The 19506-nt window shown below is 43.7% G+C and overlaps 1 protein-coding gene across 1 annotated transcript in view; it reads right to left on the bottom strand.

Moving 5' to 3' along the window:
- NRXN1 (neurexin 1) overlaps nt 1-19506 on the bottom strand; it is an 814281-nt gene that overhangs the window by 460343 nt on the left and 334432 nt on the right. Inside the window, 3 exon segments of the mRNA XM_068153449.1 lie at nt 6037-6063; nt 9256-9459; nt 19100-19483. Of these exon segments, the coding sequence (XP_068009550.1) occupies nt 6037-6063; nt 9256-9459; nt 19100-19483 (615 nt within the window).

Genomic DNA, 19506 nt, shown 5'->3' with positions numbered 1-19506 from the left:
AGGGTCCTTTTAGAGTGTCCGGGAGTGATAGGACTGGGGGAACTGGAAAAAACTAGAAATGGGTAGATTCAGATTGGATGTTAGGAAGAAGTTCTTCCCCACGAGGGTGAGACACTGGCACAGGTTGCCCAGGGAGGTGGTGGAAGCCTCATCCCTAGAGGTTTCCAAGGCCAGGCTGGGTGTGGCTGTGAGCAACCTGCTGTAGTGTGAGGTGTCCCTGCCCATGGCAGAGGGGCTGGAACTGGATGATCCTTGAGATCCCTTCTAACCCTAACAATTCTATGATTTTCTATGACAAACAACAGCAAGCAAAGAAGCAAATAATATAGCCTAACAATTCTTTTCACCAGGCAGTGAGAACCTAATCCATGGAAAGATGTTAAGTGATTTGGTCAGCACAGTAGATTTCACAATATCCTTACAAGCATAGCTGAAAACTCTGGACTTGCAACAAAATGCATTTTAAACAAGCAGTAGCTTTCCAAAAGGTCTTTCTTTAAGCTTTGCTGCTGCTTAAAATCTATGTGCAAACTGCAAATAGACTGTAACTAAACACTGACATTGGTTCTTCAACAGATATAATTCTCCTCTTATTTACCAATGACCTGGCATAGCTCATTGCCATGGTCTGGGGTTGTAGGATCAAGTTGTAGGATTTTTGCCTTGACAGGAGACCAAAAAAGCTTCAGAGGCAGACGTTACATATTTCAAACAGAATAATTCAATTTCAGCAGCTGCAATGTGCACAGCTGCAGAAGAGCAAAGGTTTAAAAGGATGCACAGAACAAGAAGAGATTAAGGATTATTGGGGGGGGTGGAGAGAAAACAAAGCAGAGAATTTAAATGGAGTGAGAAAATATAATGAGAGGGGAAAAGAAAGAATACAGAGAACAGATGATAGAACTTGGTAAGCACAAGAAGAGGGGTACAGGCAAATACAAGTGAAGGGGCACTCCAGTGGAAGGACAAACAGAAAAGCCTCAAAGCTCACTGAACTGTTCCTATTTTGGAAGCAGTTAAATGCAACCAGTTAACACTATCATTTTTATCTAATAAATCCTCTAGTTCTACTCTGCTGACTCATACAAAATGCAGATAGCAATGCAAGAAATGCCAAACAAACAAACAAATCAATCACACAGGAGATGAAAACAACACCTAAACCTGCACATGCTTTTGAACAACAACAACAAAAAAGAACTGAGTGCCCTAGTGAGGCCCTACCTGGAATATTGCATCCAGTTCTGGGCTCCCCAGTTCAAGAGGGACAGGGATATGCTGGAGAGAGTGCAACAGAGAGCTACAAGGATAATGAAGGGACTGGAGCCTTATGAGCAGAGGCTGGAAGACCTGGGGCTGTTTAATCTAGTGGGGAGAAGACTGAGAGGGGATCTAATAAATGTCTATAAATACCTGAGGGCTGGGGGTCAGGAAGAAAGGGACAGACAGCCTGTGCCCACTTGTGCCCTGTGATAGGACAAGGGGTGATGGATGGGAACTACAGCACAGGAGGTTCCACCTCAACATGTGGAGGAACTCTGTGAGGGTCACAGAGCACTGGAGCAGGCTGCCCAGAGAGGTTGTGGAGTCTCCTTCTCCAGAGACCCATCTGGATGCGCTCCTGTGTAATCTGTGCCAAATACTATGGTCCTGCTCTGGCAGGGGGTTTGGACTTGAAGACCTCCAGAGGTCTCTTCCAACCCCTAACACCCTGTGAAGCATATTGCATATAAAAGCCAGAAGCCTTTAGAGCTACAGGCACTTTAAAATGTTCACATGCTGGCATTATAACTGGGCGGGGGGGGGGGGGGGGGGGGGGGGAGGGAAAGAGAGAGAGAGAGAGAACAAAAAGAGGATTTTAATGAAGTTGAGATAGCAACTCTTAACATTGCAGCCACAAAAAGTATGGAAATAGAGCACATTTATTTGTTCACAAGTCAGTCAAAACCTCTTGTTGTTGATCTGCCATAATAATTCTGCCTCTGAGAAATAACAGGGGGAAATGCCACCCATCCTAGCATCTGGTTAATGCTTTGAAGGTTTAACAAAGTCTGTAGCAAAGAAGGAAGACCACAAAATGCCACCTCTTCTGCAAACAGGACATTGCCTGAAGGTGAGTGCACAACCAAGGGTTGATACCAAAACCTCAGCTCTGACCAGCCAACAGTTGGTCATTTGAGCTGCAGTGAGCAGAAGGTAGGTTTCAGGTTGCCCTCAAGGGAAAATGGGAGGAGGAGGAGAAGCAATATTTGTTGACTAGATTGTAGGAAATAAAGTGCTTCAATTCATATTTTCCTTTTCCTCTTCCAAGGAAAACACTGATTTTTGTTCATGTTTGCTCTGTTTTAATGCTGTCTCTCCAAACTCTGATCATTTAATGTTGTTTTAATGCTGTCTTCCCAAACTCTGATAATTTAATGTTGTTTTAATGCTGTCTCTCCAAACTCTGATAATTTAATGTTGTTTTAATGCTGCCTCTCCAAACTCAAGCTGGATAGTTGCATCCTGACCTAATTTCTCTTACTAGCCCAGCTATAATAAATATTATTTCAGTCCCAACAGTGAAATGATATTAAGATTATTCATTTCTAAGCAACAGAAAGAGGAAAATCTGAAAGAAGTCTCTCAAAGATAGAACCCAGATTTACTTCTACCCACATAAAATCAGGATTGATATACATCCAAGCTCCCAGTAGACCCAAAAACGCAGGCACTGAACTGTAATATTGAACAAATTAAGATTCAACTTCAGGATGCTGTTGCTTTGAAAAGTGTTACAGGTTAAGGACTAAATGTTCCATCACAAAGAAAAGTCCTCCAGAAGTACCAGAGAGTACAAGGGGCCAAATGGTCCCCCAGGGGGGCTTGCTTGTGGTCCTGCTGAGGATGAGTGGTGGAGGGAGCTTTTGGGCCCAGGTGGAGAACTGGGCTTAATTTGTGTGTATATTCTGTTTCCCTCAATACCTGTTGTATTTCTGTATATATATTTGTCAATAGCATCCATATTTAACCTCCAATTCTTTATGAGTGGGTTTTTTGTTTGGTTGGTTTACTCCCTTGGGGTTAAAATATCTTTCTGTCCTTTTGCCCTGGGCAGCTCATGGCTCAAAACGAGGACAAAAAAGGATTGTTTGTCTTCCACCAAAACCCAGAAGGAAACATTTTCTAAAGGACTGCTTCAGAGCAACAATTTACTGCAATCTGAGGGTTACAACACAGAAATGGCTCGTGAAATGTTACCTGGTTGTGCTGCTAGGAAGGCAATGCAGTACTTACCATACCAAAAGCCCACAAACCCCTGTTCTGAACCCAAGCACCAAGGGGAGATGGAGCTAATCATAAAAGTTCATTTCTAGCAACAACAACAGAAAGGACTACAGAACTGCAAAGAAAAGAGATGAGTATTTGATAGCAAAGAGATTTTATACAATTATTAGGCTGCTCCTGCATGAGACCAAGAAGAACTAATTCAGTTCAGCACATGCATTTCTCCTGTTTGCAGTCCTCTACTTGGAGGCTTATTACTTACTCTGTATAGAGAAGGCTCCAAGGAGACCTTATTGTGGCCTTCCAGTTTCTTAAGGGGGCTACAAGAAAGCTGGGGAGGGACTTTTTAGCATGTCAGGGAGTGATAGGACTGGGGGGAATGGGAAAAAAATAGAAATGAGTTGATTCAGATGGGATGTTAGGAAGTTCTTCCCCATGAGGGTGGTGAGACACTGGCACAGGTTGCCCAGGGAGGTGGTGGAAGCCTCATCCCTGGAGGTATTTAAGGCCAGGCTGGATGTGGCTGTGAGCAACCTGCTCTAGTGTGAGGTGTCCCTGGCCATGGCAGGGGGGTTGGAATTGGATGATCCTTGAGGTCCCTTCCAACCCTAACAATTCTATGATTTGCAGGTTCTCTTTTGATCCAAAACTTGCTTATAAAATGGAAGCTGGAAATCATTTTAATTGGGTTTTATAACACCCAAGATGAAAACTAAACCAAAGTCACCACACCTGCTGCTTTGTGGCTTTATTAGTGATTTTTTGTGTGTTTCTTTTGTTTCTGTGTTAGTGATTTTCAGGGGCAATTTTCCAATTGTGCAAGGAAGTTAAGAAAAAAGAAATCCTAATCTGGCTTTTCTAAAGGAAGAAGGAATTTAGCAGCACTAGGTAAACTGGGGACATTACTCCTCAGAGGAAGTTGTTTGTCTTTTATAATTGGGATTTTGCCAGGAGCAAAACAAAAGAGGACAAAGTAAACCCAGTGTCCTGTAACAGACCAACAAAATCTTTCTGGGACTTTTCATGAGCTTCAACATTTTGTCAATGGATGATGGAAAGATTTGGGTTTATAATTGGACAGTTTTATATCTCTTTTATTCCTCTTTTTAAATGTGAGGAAGCTATCTCGATGCCTTGGTACATCCAAGCATTTCCTTTACTGCACTGAAAGGTCTGTCTGGGTTTAAGGATGGTTTGGGTTAAAGGATGGTTTGGGTTAAAGGGTGGCTTGGGTTTAAGGATGGTTTGGGGTTTAAGGATGGTTTGGGGTTTAAGGATGGTTTGGGTTAAAGGATGGTTTGGGTTAAAGGATGGCTTGGGTTTAAGGATGGTTTGGGTTGAAGGATGGTTTGGGTTGAAGGATGGTTTGGGTTGAAGGATGGTTTGGGTTTAAGGATGGTTTGGGGTTTAAGGATGGTTTGGGTTTAAGGATGGTTTGGGGTTTAAGGATGGTTTGGGTTTTAAGGATGGTTTGGGTTTAAGGATGGTTTGGGCTAAATGATGGTTTGGGTTTAAGGATGGTTTGGGTTAAAGGATGGTTTGGGCTAAAGGATGGTTTGGGCTAAAGGATGGTTTGGGTTGAAGGATGGTTTGGGTTAAAATCTTGCCCGAAGAATACCTTGCTTTTTTAACCACAGGTGCTCTATTTATGTCTTGTAAAGTTATTAATTGTGGGAAAAAAATACATATTAGCAGATGATGTGTTGGAAATAACTGCAGTCCCTATTTTTCTTTAAAGAGTATAAAATTATTATGGGGTGTTATGTTAAGGTCTTTTGGGAAACTCATATCAGCTACAAATTCAACCTAGGCAGTTTGTTGTTGAGCTTTGTTTCTGTATTCATAAAGCTGGCTTGTGAAACCTGTTAGGAAGGAAAAGATTACAAGAAACCCAAACCAACCAACCCAAATCTCAAATCTACCATACTTACTATCAGTAACTTTGTTGACACCATTCAGGAATTCCATAGACTCAAAATAAAATCACAGTCCTTTTTTTCCTCCTTTCAGAACATAGCCTCTTAATCCAAATAATATCAGAGAAGTTAAAATCTAGTCCATTCATCAGGCAAATGTTTCCCTCTGTTTCATAAACATGCATATCACAGAGAAAAATTGTTCAATTTAAGGTTTTTCTGGTGGTGTTTTTTTTATTATTCTTTTTATTTCACATGATTAGAGTGTAAAAAATCATCATAGAAATAGGGTGATTCTCAGGCTTAATAATGCCCCTATGGTAATTTCCAGAAAACGAAGATTTAGCATCACCAATTGTGTTAGGAGCAGCCAGTGAACACACTTTAATTGTCTAGGAGGGTTATAAAACAGAAATTCTTGTACTGTGGGCAATTCTATTGCAAAACCCATCAAGAAAGCTAGAAGGAAGCGACAGAGGGAAGGATGGGAAATGCTGGTTCACAAATTTTACGGCTCCTGTAAAGATTTTAGCCTGTCTGGAACAACACAGTACTACAGGCATCATTTCCTTTATGTATGTTTACAACCTGGAGAATAATTTCCTATGGAAAGGACCAAAGGAGAAAAATAAACACCCAACCCCCCCTCCTCACTCCACACTAGGGCATATGATGACTTTTTACACAATGATAATTAATCATCACATTTCATTACTAAATTATCAAGTGCTTGCAAGCTGACCACAATAATATTCTTTCTTTCTTACTTTCTTTCTTTCTTTTTTTTTAATCTAAATTTTGCATATTTTATAATGATGGAATAACATTTTAAAAAGTTGGAATAGGCACTTACTGGAATTACAGTTAATCCTGATACAGTCTAGATGGGGAAGAATAGATGAAAAATGAAAATTTATCCTTCAAGGTAATAGCTGCAGACATCCAATAAAATCACAGTCCACCCTTCTGGGGACAGACACATGCAAATATGGCCACTCCATGTCATCAGTCTTTACATACTGTTAGAACCCAGATCTACTGCCAGAAATCTTGAATTATAAATAGAAACGACAAGTAGGGTAAAAAAAATGGCCAATTTCAAACAAAGCTACATGGTGACAAATCTAAGTGGGGTGGGGGTGGGGAAAAAAAATAAAGATAGGTCTCAAATAAACCAATCAGGATTTAAATGTCAAAGATGCTTAACTGAGGCAGGCTGCAGCTTTCTCCCCATCTGTGAAAGAACAGGTAATTTCTCTCAATGCAATTAGAAAGTGCTCCGTCACAATGGGTCATAGAGCAAGCCAAGCCTCAGGCAGACACCTTGGACCACTTGTGGATAGTATACCTCAAAGGCTCATCTCCGAATTGTGAGTAGTGAAACAGAAAGCTCATTACCCAGGCTTATAAACAGGGGGGTGCTGGGGTGATGTTTTTTTTCTTCAGGTGCACACTTCAGGAATGAGCAGTGACTACGGATAATGCTACACTAATAGGAATAAAATAATGGCAGGTTGGGAGACACTGATCGTTAGAGAATTGTGTTCAGAGGCTTCCCTGACTGGAAAAACAAAACAGCAGCAGCAAAAAGAGGAAGGAGAAAATAAAAAAGGAGGAAGTAGTAAGAGGAGGAAAGAAAAAAGAAGGAAAGAGAGAAGGAAGAAAGAAAAATGAGAAACAGAGAGAAAAGGAAAGGGGGCAGAGAGAAAAGGAAGGAGGGCAGAGAGAAAAGAAAAGGGGGCAGAGAGAAAAGGAAAGGAGGCAGAGAGAAAAGGAAGGAGGGCAGAGAGAAAAGAAAAGGGGGCAGAGAGAAAAGGAAAGGGGGGCAGGAGAGAAAAGGAAAGGGGGCAGAGAGAAAAGGAAGGAGGGCAGAGAGAAAAGAAAAGGGGGCAGAGAGAAAAGGAAAGGAGGCAGAGAGAAAAGGAAAGGGGGCAGAGAGAAAAGGAAAGGGGGGCAGGAGAGAAAAGGAAAGGAGGCAGAGAGAAAAGGAAAGGGGGCAGAGAGAAAAGGAAAGGGGGCAGAGAGAAAAGGAAGGAGGGCACAGAGAAAAGGAAGGAGGAATAGGGGAAAGAAAAAAGGGAAAAGGGGAACAAGGAGAACAAGGAAAAAGGAAACAACAAAAATAATGAAAAAAAGGAGACAAAAAAAAAAGAAAAAAGGAAAAAGAAAAGAAAAAAAAAAAGAAAAAGGAATAAAAGGGGGGAATGAAAGAAGAAATAATGGTAAACACAAAGAAAAAAAAAAAAAAAGAGGAGAAAAAATAAGAGAAAAACAAAAGAAAGGTAAAGGGGGGCCGGGGGGAAGGCGGGGGGGGGGGGGGGGGGGGGGGGGGGCCGGAACGACACACCACCCAAAACAAACAATAAAACAAACAAAACAAAACAGGAAGGCTGTTGGAGGAAAAAATGACTACTGCTAGGGCACGGATTTCTTTTCTTTCCTGAACTACAGAAGTGGGCAAAAACTGTCGGAGGGCGGCGTTTCGCGCATGGAGAGAACGCCCTGATGCGCAGCAGGCTGCTCTGCAGGGCTACCTGCATTTGCTGCTGTGTAGGAACTACTTGGCCAGCCACTCCTGGGTGCCACCTTTGAGGAACATATATACCATCGAACCTAGATTTTGTTTCCATATAGCTGAGTTTGCCATGTGTCGTCAACCGCATCAGAAAAGTGGTTGCAAACAGCCAGGGAGCAGCAGCAGCCGCACATTCCCTTTCACAGAAAGCAGCCAGGCTAGGGTTGGGGCGGGGGCTGCAGCCTGCAGCAACCCCAGCTCAGCACTAGAGGGGACTGTAGGAGAAAAGGAGAGAAGGAAAGCCGCTGGCTTCTCCCTCTCCCTGCCGTAAGCTAACCAGCAGGAAGGCGGTTTGAGTGAGCAACGCTTTTAGGAAGCGCAGGGCTATGTGCTTATTTTCTTTGCCCACTCCTCCCACTCTTCCCCGGCCCCATGCTTTCTGGAATTCATTTTACCTGTCATGAAGACGAGAAAATACTGAATGCCCCTTAAAAACAGGAGTGTGCATTTCCCTAAGTGCGCTGCTGTGCTCTTCTTGCAGCTCCTGACAGGGATTTATTCACGAGCACAGCAGAAGCGCTTTCCTCGATTTCCTTTTTCCCCCCCCTTCGCTTTCATTTATTCACTTTGTTTCTTTCACCTAAAAACCAGAACCTAACATTTTGTTCATCATATTTCAAACCATTTTTTGGAGGGGGGTGGGGGGAAGGGGTTAAGGCTGAGGGGTGTTTTTTTCTGTAAAAGGGTTTGTGCCTCCTGTGTTCACACGGCTGTTTGCTGAGGGCCGCAGTCTTTGGGCATTGAAGGGTTGTGTTATCGTTCGACACTACCAAAAGAATACCACTACAGAATTGCTTCAAAAAAAAAAAAAACAAAACAGAGGAAGATGGATTTAACAACAAGGTTTATGACACCTAAAAAGAGGAGACCAAGGAATCCATCAGTGGGAATTGTCCTGCAGCGGTAAAACCAGGAATCCTTTGATAACGTTCGCATGCAGTACGCTAATTGGCGGAGGTAAAACCCAGCTGACCTACATCCCACGTCCTTTCTGCTCAAGGTATCTGAGGTGGGGGAATTGCTGCTGGGAAGCATTTCTGGAGGGTAAACCCAACCTTCATTACGAAGAAGAAGAATTTAGCACACCCCCTCCAGAAAAAAAAAACAACTTAAAACCAAACAACACAAACAATCCCACTGATGAATTAGTCTTCTCTTTTTAGAGCACACAAGAGTACAAAAAGTATCGTGATGGGTCGATGGGAAGGCTATACAAAACAAAACAAAACAAAAAAAGGCAAAATAAAAGCAAAGTCTAAAGGTGGGGATGGGTTGGTGGAGGGACATAGGCAAAATGTTGCATTGGCAGGTGTTGATAGCACGGTTCAGTTTACTGTGGGTGTTAAAACAGGCTGCTTTGGAAATGTTTGCAAGCAATAAAAATAAAGAAGAAGAAAAAAAAAAGAAGGAAAAAAAAACCAACAAAAGGAAAATGCAAAGGGGTAAAAACAAAAAAAGAATTGAAATGTTAATTTTCTTGGAGGAAGAGTTTGTTACCTAGGTTGACCGTCAGTTTGACTCGGCCTGCGTCCAGCTCCAAGCGAAGGGTGTCTGCAGATTCCCTAGAGGTGGTGGCCATTAAAATGCCATAAGCTCGTTGAGACCTGAACCTTAAAGAGACATCTTCAGCCTCAGTGTGCATCACCACGGGCAGCTGGATTTTCATGAACATGCTCCCGTCATAGCTTAAAATTGTTGCCTCTGAAAACAGAGAGAGAGAGAGAGAAGGAAAGCGGTTAGTGACACGGCATCAGTGGGAGCTGCTCCAGGGGAAGGTGGTAAATGAGACTCTTGAATGTGTCCAGAGAAGGACAACGAGGCTGGGGAGAGGTCTCGAGCATAGCCCTGTGAGGAGAGGCTGAGGGAGCTGGGATTGTTTCGCCTGGACAAGAGTAGGCTCAGGGGAGACCTTATTGCAATGTCTACAACTACCTGAAGGGTGGTTGTAGCCAGGAGGGGGTTGGTCTCTTCTCCCAGGCAACCAGCACCAGAACAAGAGGACACAGTCTCAGGCTGCACCAGGGAAAGTTTAGGCTGGAGGTGAGGAGAAAGTTCTTCCCAGAGAGATCTGTTAGCCATTGGAATGTGCTGCCCAGGGAGGTGGTGGAGTCACCGTCCCTGGAGGTGTTCAAGAGGGGATTGTACAAGGCACTTGGTGCCATGGTCTAGTAGTCATGAGGTCTTGGGTGAAAGGTTGGACTTGATGATCTTTGAAGTCTTTTCCAACCTTATTGATTCTATGATTCTATTCTATGATTCTATGTCTGTTCACCCGGTGTGACACTGGAAAATTGTGCGTTGCATATCACTGCTATCACTGGCACATGTAACAGAGATTTGGGTGAGGTTTTATTTTGTTGTATTGGGGGTTTTGGTGATGGTTTTGTTTGTTTGTATAGATTGCATTGGATTGGAAGGGACCCTCAAATGTCATCTTGTCCAACCCTCTCTGCACTCAACAGGGACACCTCCAACTAGATCAGGCTGCCCAGGCACACATCAAGCCTGATCTTGAATGTCTGCAGAGATGGGGCCTCAACCACATCCCTGGGCAACCTGTTCCAATATTTCATTGCTCTCATTGTGCAGAACTTCCTCCTGATGTCCAACCTAAATCTTCCCTGCTCTAGTTTTGAACCATTGCCCCTCATTCTATGACCACAGACCCTTCTAAGTAGTCCCTCCCCAGCCTTCCTGTAGGTCCCCTTCAGATATGGAAATGCAGCTCTAAGGTCTCCCTGGAGCCTTCTCTTCTCCAGGCTGAGCAGTCCCAACTCTGTCAGCCTATTTTCACAGAAGAGGTTCTCCAGCACTCTGATCATTGTGGTGGCCTCCTCTGGACCCACTCCAGCAGGTCCATGTCTCTTATTTTTTTGGAGCCCCCCAGAGCTGGACACAGCCCTGCAGGTGAGGTCTCACTAGAGCAAAGCAAAGTGACAAGATGACTTTCGAGGGTCCTTTCCAACCTCATGTTGTTGATCTGTAAATGATGAAGTCTAAACAGGACACCACAGAATCTTTCTTAGCAAAAAATGCCATCCCAAAGGCATCTGGACTCACTGAACTAAATATCAGTTACTTGTCCCAAAACAGACCACGTGAGGACCAGGAAGAAAGAGAACACAGCAGAGAATGCCCACAGGAGGCTTCTCTATGCTTCAGCTAGCTGTAGTATAATGGAAGCACTCATGAGGCCTTGAGCAACCTGGTCTAGTGGAAATGGCAAGGGGGTTGGAACTCGATGATCTTGAAGGTCTTTTCTAACTCCAACAACTCTATGATTCTATCACTCTATAAACAGACACTGACATAAAGCTGCTCCCACCAATGGTGTTAGCATATTTTTTGAATCATAAATACTTAGGACAGTTTGTCCAAAGCCATTTCCATTGCCTATCTTCTGTACTGTTAATGACAGATAAGCTCTTCAGGACTTCCAGCCTACACAGTCCAAGCGAGGACAGAACGTTCCCTGCATTCTCTGAGCATCTTGGAGTCAAAACTGAGAAGATGGTATGCTCATTAATAATTCCAGACTCTCCCAATAAATATTTCAAGAAAAGAGTTGGATGTTGGGGAAAGTAATAAATAAATAGGATTACTAATGTTGACATGGCAGTTCTTAGACAGAAGAATGCAGACTCCCTGCTGCAATTGCCAAATGCTCACTAGGAGAAGGGGCAAACCTAAGCTGGTTCCTTGCAGAGAAGAATACACCCCCACAGAACCTCCAGAAGGAAAGGATTCCTAGGTTAGCAGTACAGGGTAAACCAGAAGTTCTTTGTCCATGTTCCTGCACCAAAGGAGAGGAAAGTGGGGTCAGACTGAGAGAGTTGGGGCTCTTCAGTCTGGAGAAGAGAAGGCTCTGAGAAGACCTTATTGTAGCCTTACAGTGTCTGAAGGGGGCCTACAAGAAAGCTGGGGAGGGACTTTTTAGGGTGCCAGGCAGTGACAGGACTAGGAGGGATGGAGCAAAACTAGAAATAGGTAGATTCAGATTGGATGCTAGGAAGAAGTTCTTCCCCATGAGGGTGGTGAGACACTGGAACAGGTTGTCCAGGAAGGTGGTAAAAACCTCATCCCTGGAGGTTTTTAAGGCCAGGCTAGATGGGGCTCTGGGCAACCTGCTGTAGTGTGAGGTGTCCCTGCCCATGGCAGAGGGTTGGAACTGGATGATCCTTGAGGTCCCTTCCAACCCTAGCAATTCTATGATTCTATGTCTCAAGAGGGCAATGGGGCATGGCACAGATGTGCTGCTTGAATGGAGTACATTTCAACAAGCTTTCTCCATCTCTGGAGACATTTAAAGCCTGGTTGGACATGTTCCCATGTGACCTTCTCTAGGTGAACCTGCTTTGGCAGGTGAGTTGGACCCAGTTTCCAGAGGTCCCTTCCAACAGTAAAGTGTTCCAACACTTAACTATCACCAGCCTGATAAGAGAGTTCAAGTAAAAGGTTTTTCAGTGGCAGGTGATTTGATTTTTTGATTGGGTTTGAGGGAAAGAAACTAGGATTCACCATAGGCTGAGGGAGAAGGGGTTGTTCAAACTGCAGAAGAGAAGACTCCAGGAGGACCTTAGAGCTACCTTCCAATACCTAAAGGGATCCTACAGGAAGGCTGTAGAGGGACTTTTTATGAGGGTGTCTAGAGACAGGGCAAGGGGTAATGGTTTGAAGCTGAGGGAGAACAGGAGTAGGCTGGAGCTTAGGAAGAAGTTCTTCAGTACAAGGGTGGTGAGGCTCTGGAATAGGTTTCCCAGGGAGGTTGTGGATGCCTTCTTCCTGGAGATATTTAAGGCAACTAAACCAAGTTGAGAGGTGTCCCTGCCCAAGGCAGGGAGGTTGGAGTAGATGATCTTTGAGGTCCCGTCCAGCCTGAGCCATTCTAGGATTCTAGAAATCTCTATCTAGCTGTGCATGAAATGTTCCTGAGATACTGATCAAAGTAAAGAAGATTTAGATAACTAAAGAAATTTGGCATAAAATTGGAAGGTACATGCTAATGCAAAAGAAAGCATAGTATCATAGTATCATTCAGGGTTGGAAGGGACCACAAGGATCATCTAGTTCCAACCCCCCTGCCATGGGCAGGGACACCCCACACTAGATCAGGCTGGCCAGAGCCTCATCCAGCCTGGTCTTAAACACCTCCAGCACTTGATCTTGTCTGTTAAAAAAGGCACCTGAACAGTATTTAGGGTGCTGAGCAAAAGCAGATGTGCCAGGATGAACAGCATTTAAAAAGACCAGGGGTCTGCTGCTAAATTTTTATCTTCTGACAATGGAAAAGCAAGTTGTCAGCATCAGCACTGGTGCTGTTTGCCAGCTTTCCTAGAATTATCCAGTCCTTTAGAAAATGACAGAAAGAGGAGAGAAAGAACTGCCTTAATTTAATCAGAGATGACCTGGGAGTATTTATCATCATGGTAAACAGACCTGATGTGATTAGACCCTCAATCCTCCTAAAGCATACTGTGCCAGTCATTTTGACAACAGATGTTCCAAGAACAGACCAAGGAGACAGAAGATCAAATGACTTGAAAGCTCTGGGGCACTGAGGAAACCCCCTTATGTCAACCAGCTCCTCTAAGAGTCACAGGGAAAGACAAAAAATACAAACACCAAAACCAAACCAACCCAAACAAGCTACAAAACTGTCAGGAAGCAGAGATGATTTGATCAAAGAAGATTTAGCACTGCCCTGAGAGCCATAACTGAAGATTGGAGGCAGAACATGTTCCTAAAATAAGAAGTACAGCTCTGTGCAGTTCACTCACTGGAAATGAATCTGCTGCTCAAAAAAAAATTGTTAGGAAAAGCTTCTGTTGTTTAAGCATTGTTAAATGATTGCTCCCTTCAGAAGGCTGAATGCTATTTTGTCCATATTGTGTGCTTCTCTAAGGCTGGACACCTGGATTTTGCCATGTGAATCATCAACTCATCCCAGCATCACTTCCACTTGACTCAGCATTGTTCTCACCTCTGCAAATCATTTTCAGAATGGTAAGGATAGGAAGGGGCCTCTGGAGATTCATAGATTGGTTTAGATTGAAAGGGACCTTAAAGATCATCTAGTTCCAAACCTCCTGCCATGAGGACACCTCTCCAGCAGCCCAGGCTGCTCAAGGCCTCATCCAACCTGGCCTTGAACACCCCAAGGGAGGAGGCATCCACAACCTCCTTGGGCAGCCTATTCCAGAGTCTCACCACCCTCAGACTGAAGACCACCTTTGTTAAGGCCTGGTCAGTAAGATGGTGAGCTGACTGAGGAGAATCAGAGGGGCTTACACCAGTTCTGAAAACCTCAAAGGAACATTTTGGCTAAAAGTATGTATTAATTTTTAGCCCTAACTTTGCCTTTTTTTCTTTGGACCAACTAATTCCAGAGAGTGATGTGCCTCATCTTTCTTTGAGTTCTACATTGTTAACTGTTCTCACATAAGTGTTGGCAGAATGTCTTGTTTTCTTTTTCTCTTGTTCAGCTTCCTCTTAATTATTAGACTGAATGCTAATAGACCATAAGTTTAGCTCAGAATGTGCTGTGCATTAAAAGAATCAGAGATTCCACAGCAGGGAACAATAATTTAGCTATTGCTTTGGTGGTGGAAGCAGAGCATTGAACAGAGAAATAGCACAAACCCCTTACAGAATATTATTGATGAGGCTCTGAGCAACCTGCTCTAGTCAGAGGTCTCCCTGCTGACTGCAGAGGGGTTGGACAAAATGACCTTGGAGGGTCCCTTCCAGCCTGATGGATTCTGTGAATTTACCATTTATTTATTTGGGGGGGCAGGAAATAAGTGCCTGCAGCAGAGCTATGAACAAGAAGGCATGGCCTGAATCTGCACCAGGGGAGGTTGAGGTTGGATGTCAGGAAGCACTTCCTCAGGGAAAGGGGAATTAGCCACGGGAATGTGCTGCCCAGGGAGGTGGTGGAGTCACCATCCCTGGAGGTGTTTAAGACAAGACTGAATGTGGCACTCAGTGCCATGGTCTGGTTGATTTGGTGGTCAAAAGTATATACCTGCAAAAGGCTTTGCCAGGAGGCACTCACATATTGTGATCCACAATCAAATTAAGATGGGAAGCCAAATTATATTGCTATGACATCTGCCCACCCATCTGCTGTATTTCCCCTAATCCACTGAAGCCAGTCTACAGACTGTGCTGATGTTTAACCTTACTGAGAATGAAGAATAAACCCAAGAATAACTTGAAACAGGATAAACCCCCCACATTTGTGTGTGTGTGTATATATATACATGCTACTGAAATGAAATCAGAACTGAGTTGTGGTCATCTTTTTTGTGCACTGATGAACTGACCAAAGTTATTTCAGATACTGAACACATGGATGGAAATAGCATGGACAATAAATGATGCTCCTAAAAAGCAGCTACATCCTTCTGTTTACTGAAGATACCTTAAACCACTTCCAATTAAGTGAAATATTCCAGTTACTTAAGCTCCAGTATTTCACTCTGTTTCCTTTTTTCTTTGTGGAACTGCATTGTTTGTTGAAATGAACAGGGTCCTATTTTATTTTAATTAGTTGGACCAATTATAATTGTGTTGCCTCTATCACTACACAGAGAAGTTTATCAGTTACTGCACATGGGTGGCAGTTACAATAACTCTGTGTGGTAAGATGCCAACACATCACTTCCAGCATCCCAAAAGCTATAATCTTATTAATGCATGGTCATTTGGGACGTGAATATTACTGGAAAGAGATCTCCTCTCAGTGTACTTTCCTCTGGAGAGGGAAACTCAAGAGCAGGAAATGAATCCATACTGTCTGAACTGCTGCACATATTTCTGTTGGACAACAACCAAATATCATTGTAGAGAAGCCAAGACCATTCCCACAGGATCACCATTCCCGCTAGGAGAATGCACTGGGAAAAATAAAGCTCTGCATCAGAAGATGATTGGAAGTAAATCAGAGGAGATGAAAAAGACTCAGATTGCACTGGGTTGGAAGGGAGCCTCAAAGGTCATCTTGGCCAAACCCCTGCACTCAACAGGGACACCTCCAACTACGGCAGGCTGCCCAGGGCTGCATGAAGGCTGATCTCAAATGTTCCCCAGTGATGGAGTCTCAACCACATCCCTGGGCAGCCTGTTCCAGTATTTCACTACTCTCATTGTGCAGATCTTCCTCCTGATGTCCTGCTCCATTGTCAAACCACTGCCCCTCGTTCTATCACTACAAGCCCTTCTAGACAGTCCCTCTTCAGCCTTCCTGTAGGTCCCCTTCAGACACTGAAATGCAGCATTAAGGTCTTGCCGAAGTCTCTTTTCCAGGCTGATAATCCCCAATTCTTTCAGCCTGTCTTCATAGGAGAGGTCCTTCAGCCTTCTGATCATCTTGGTGGCCCCACTATGGACCATATCAGGTCCATATCTCTCTTGTGTTGAGAGTCCCACAGCTGGGGACAACATTACTACTTATCAAGTGTGGATATTTTAACAAGCAATTGCATTGCTGCAGCCTGCTCTTATGTTCTTTGCAGCTCTGTGTGTGTTTTGGTTTCTAATGTACACATTTCCTTGCTCTCAAGTTGGAAACAAAATCCTCTCTCCTTCTGCCATCTGTAATAGCAGAATTTAGCCACAGGGTGGTACACCAGACATGGTTAACTAAAGGCTTTAGTAATGCTTCAGACTGCTCAGTTATGCCCTCTGCCAGCTTCACTCCACCAGTAACAGAACAATCTGGGAGATCTCTGAACCACTGGCTGGGAGCCAAAGGCATCTAAAAATATTAGATGGGGAAAAAAAGTAATAAAGTCCAACCAAAGAAACAAAATCCCTACAAACAACAACAAAAAGAAAACCCACCCAAACAAATGTGTGGTACTTTTAGGCTGTGCCTTCAAAATTTTTCACAGATCTGGAGCAGAAAAGTAGTAAAAATGTAAATAAATCACTCTTGGGTGTAAAAATGAAGACAAAGATAATTCCCAATAATTCCCAAAAGATTTTGTACCTATTCATGGCATTCCATTGTAGATTGTAGTTCTGCTTTTAAACACAGCTTTCATTTTGCTTCCAACTGGGCTGGGCTGGGCTGGCAAAGTTAATGTTGGGGAGGGGAGGGAAACCCCCCAGAAAAAAAAGCAAACCAAAAGAGAGAAACAAAGCAAACCAAACCAAACACAGAATAAAAGGGGAGGAAAACACCACCAAAACCAAACACAAACGAAAGCAACCTGAAAACTCCAAACAAAGCAAAACCCAGGAAAAGGCAAAACCAACAAAGCCTCAAACAAACCAACCTAAAAATACCCCAAACAACAAAACCACCACCCCCAAAACCTCAAACAAAAAACAACCCCAAAAAACACCACCCCCAAAAAAACCCAAAACAAAGCTAAACAAAATACAGGAGAAAGGAAAAGACACCAAACCCCCAAACCAAAAAAGCCCCAAACTAAAAGCACAACACAAAGCCAACACCACCAACCAAAAGAAATCAGAAGGAATTGAGAATCTACTTTGCAAATCCTAGTAATATGTTGGTACTAATCCCACAGAAATGAACATTTCTGTTTACATGCAACTCAAAACATTCACTGGGGGTTTAGTTTTCATGAAGCCACTTTGGTTTCAATCTTCACTAACTAGAAAAATGAATCAGGCCAGATGGAATTCTACCGATCTATAAAAGATCTTACACTCCCCCAGCTAGTAGTTTAAGGCTTGGACTGTGGCTTAAGGAGAAACTTCAGCAGGACAATTGTGTCAGAAGAAAAAACAAACCAAAAAAACACCTCAATTTCGGGCACTGAATCATAATTTGGGTCGGAAGGGACCTTAAAGATCATCCAGTTGCAACACCTATGCCATGGGCAAAGACACTTTCCACTAGAACAGCTTGCTCAAGGCCTTAGACAGCCTGGCCTTGAACACCTCCAGGGATTTTCTATTCCGATGAGAATAAAAAGAAACACCTAAAATATTAACTAAACTTTTTTTATTGGTTTCCTACTTACATTAATCCTTTCAGCTGCCCCCTCCCTGGAGGTGTCCAAGGCCAGATTGGACAAGGACTTGAGCAGCTGAGTCTAGGTGAGTGGTGTCCCTGCCCCTGGCTGGGAGGTTGAAGTAGATTTCTTAGGTCCATTTCAACTCAAGCCATTCCATGATTAAAAATATTTTCTTAGTGCACTCTGTAATTTTAACCTATCTGAGAGTTTTCTTCCAATATACTAACCTCAACAGCTCTCTTCCTTGCCACTGTGCACCCTTCCACTTCAATAGATGGGGTTTGTGAACTCTATGCCTACCTTTTCTAGTCAAGAGGGATACTCAGTGACTTAAGATAAGTAGAAACTGTTTGCTTGGGTACTAGGATGGTTTTTAGAAAAGAGAAAAATATGTAAGAAATAGAGATTTCTACACTGATTCTTTCCCTCTGACTGGTGGCTGAAGTTCTGGCCATGGATTTAAGTGCTACTGTGGAGTTTAGCACTAGTTTAGCACTAGAATTTAGCACTAGAGTCCAGCATAGAGCCACAAAGATGCTGAAGGCAGTGGAACATGCTCCTGCTGAGGAAAGGCTGAGGGAGCTGGGGCTCTGCAGCTTGCAGAAGAGGAGCCTGAGGTGTTACCCCATTCATGTTGATAAAGATGTGCAGGGCAGTGTCAGGAGGGGAGAGCCAGGCTCTGCTCAGTGATGTCCAACAATAGGACAGGGGGCACTGAGTGTAAACTGGAACAGAGGAGGTTCCACAGGAACAGAACAGAAAACTTTTTCATTGTGAGATTGGTAGAGCCCTAGAGCAGACTACCCAGAGAGATTGTGGAGTTTCCTTCTCTGGAGACATTCAAAACCCACCTGGCTGTGTTCTTGGCTGTGTGCCCTGGGTGATCCTGCTCTGGCAGGGGCGTTGGACTAGAAGATCTCTGGAGGTCCCTTCCAACCCTTACCCATTCTATGATTACATGATTTAATGATACAGTGGTGTTGACAGAAGCAGGTAGAGAACAAGACCTCCGTTTGGAGCCATTTAGCAACCCAAAAATATTGGAAATGACTTCCATAAAGCTTTCCAGAACTCAGCCCCGTGTGGTGAGACACAGCAGGAGACGTTTCTCAGAGACATTTAGCAGTACTGACTCTCTGTCATGGCCAACTAATGCTTAGCCCATGCAACTTAGAAACTCTCCTAAGATCTTCCCTCCTGCATTCCTTTTCTTTGGCCTAGAGCAGGGCTCCATCTCACATCAAGTGAAACCCAAGATGCTTTTTGTGCCTTGGGAGGGACATTTTGCTACGTTTAATCATCGTGCGGAACGCTATGAAACAGAAGCGCAGCCACCTCTTGCAACTTACCTCTTTCACACGATCTGCCAAGGTACCCTGTGCCAGAGCAATCACAAACGTATCTGTTCCACCCATCCCTGCACACACCATTGTTCTTACAGGGGTTGCTGAGGCAAGGCTTTGCAGTTTCTCTTGAGCACGAGGGTTTGACTCCAGCTGTGCTCTGAATTTCAGCCATCTGCCGAATGTCTTTGCTTTGACCGTCGATAAATAAATCTCTAATGCAGCCGACGTAGCCATAATTGAGAAGTGCTGTCCACACCTCTGTTGGGAAGACAAGGCCTGCTTTGTTCTCTGGTAAGCCTCCAAGATACAAGTCATCATCCAAGTCAAGGATTTCACTTTCCCCTGGTGCAGTGTACGGTGTACGTAAGGTGTTCACAGATATGGTCCCTGGGAAGACAAGAAAACAACGT

This window comes from Melanerpes formicivorus, unplaced genomic scaffold (assembly GCF_026170545.1).
Source record: "Melanerpes formicivorus ecotype bairdi unplaced genomic scaffold, bMelFor1.0.p_v2 SCAF_26, whole genome shotgun sequence".
Classification (NCBI taxonomy): domain Eukaryota; kingdom Metazoa; phylum Chordata; class Aves; order Piciformes; family Picidae; genus Melanerpes; species Melanerpes formicivorus.
The sequence above is the reverse complement of the archived record's forward strand: the minus strand, read 5'-3'. Positions and strand labels throughout refer to the sequence as shown.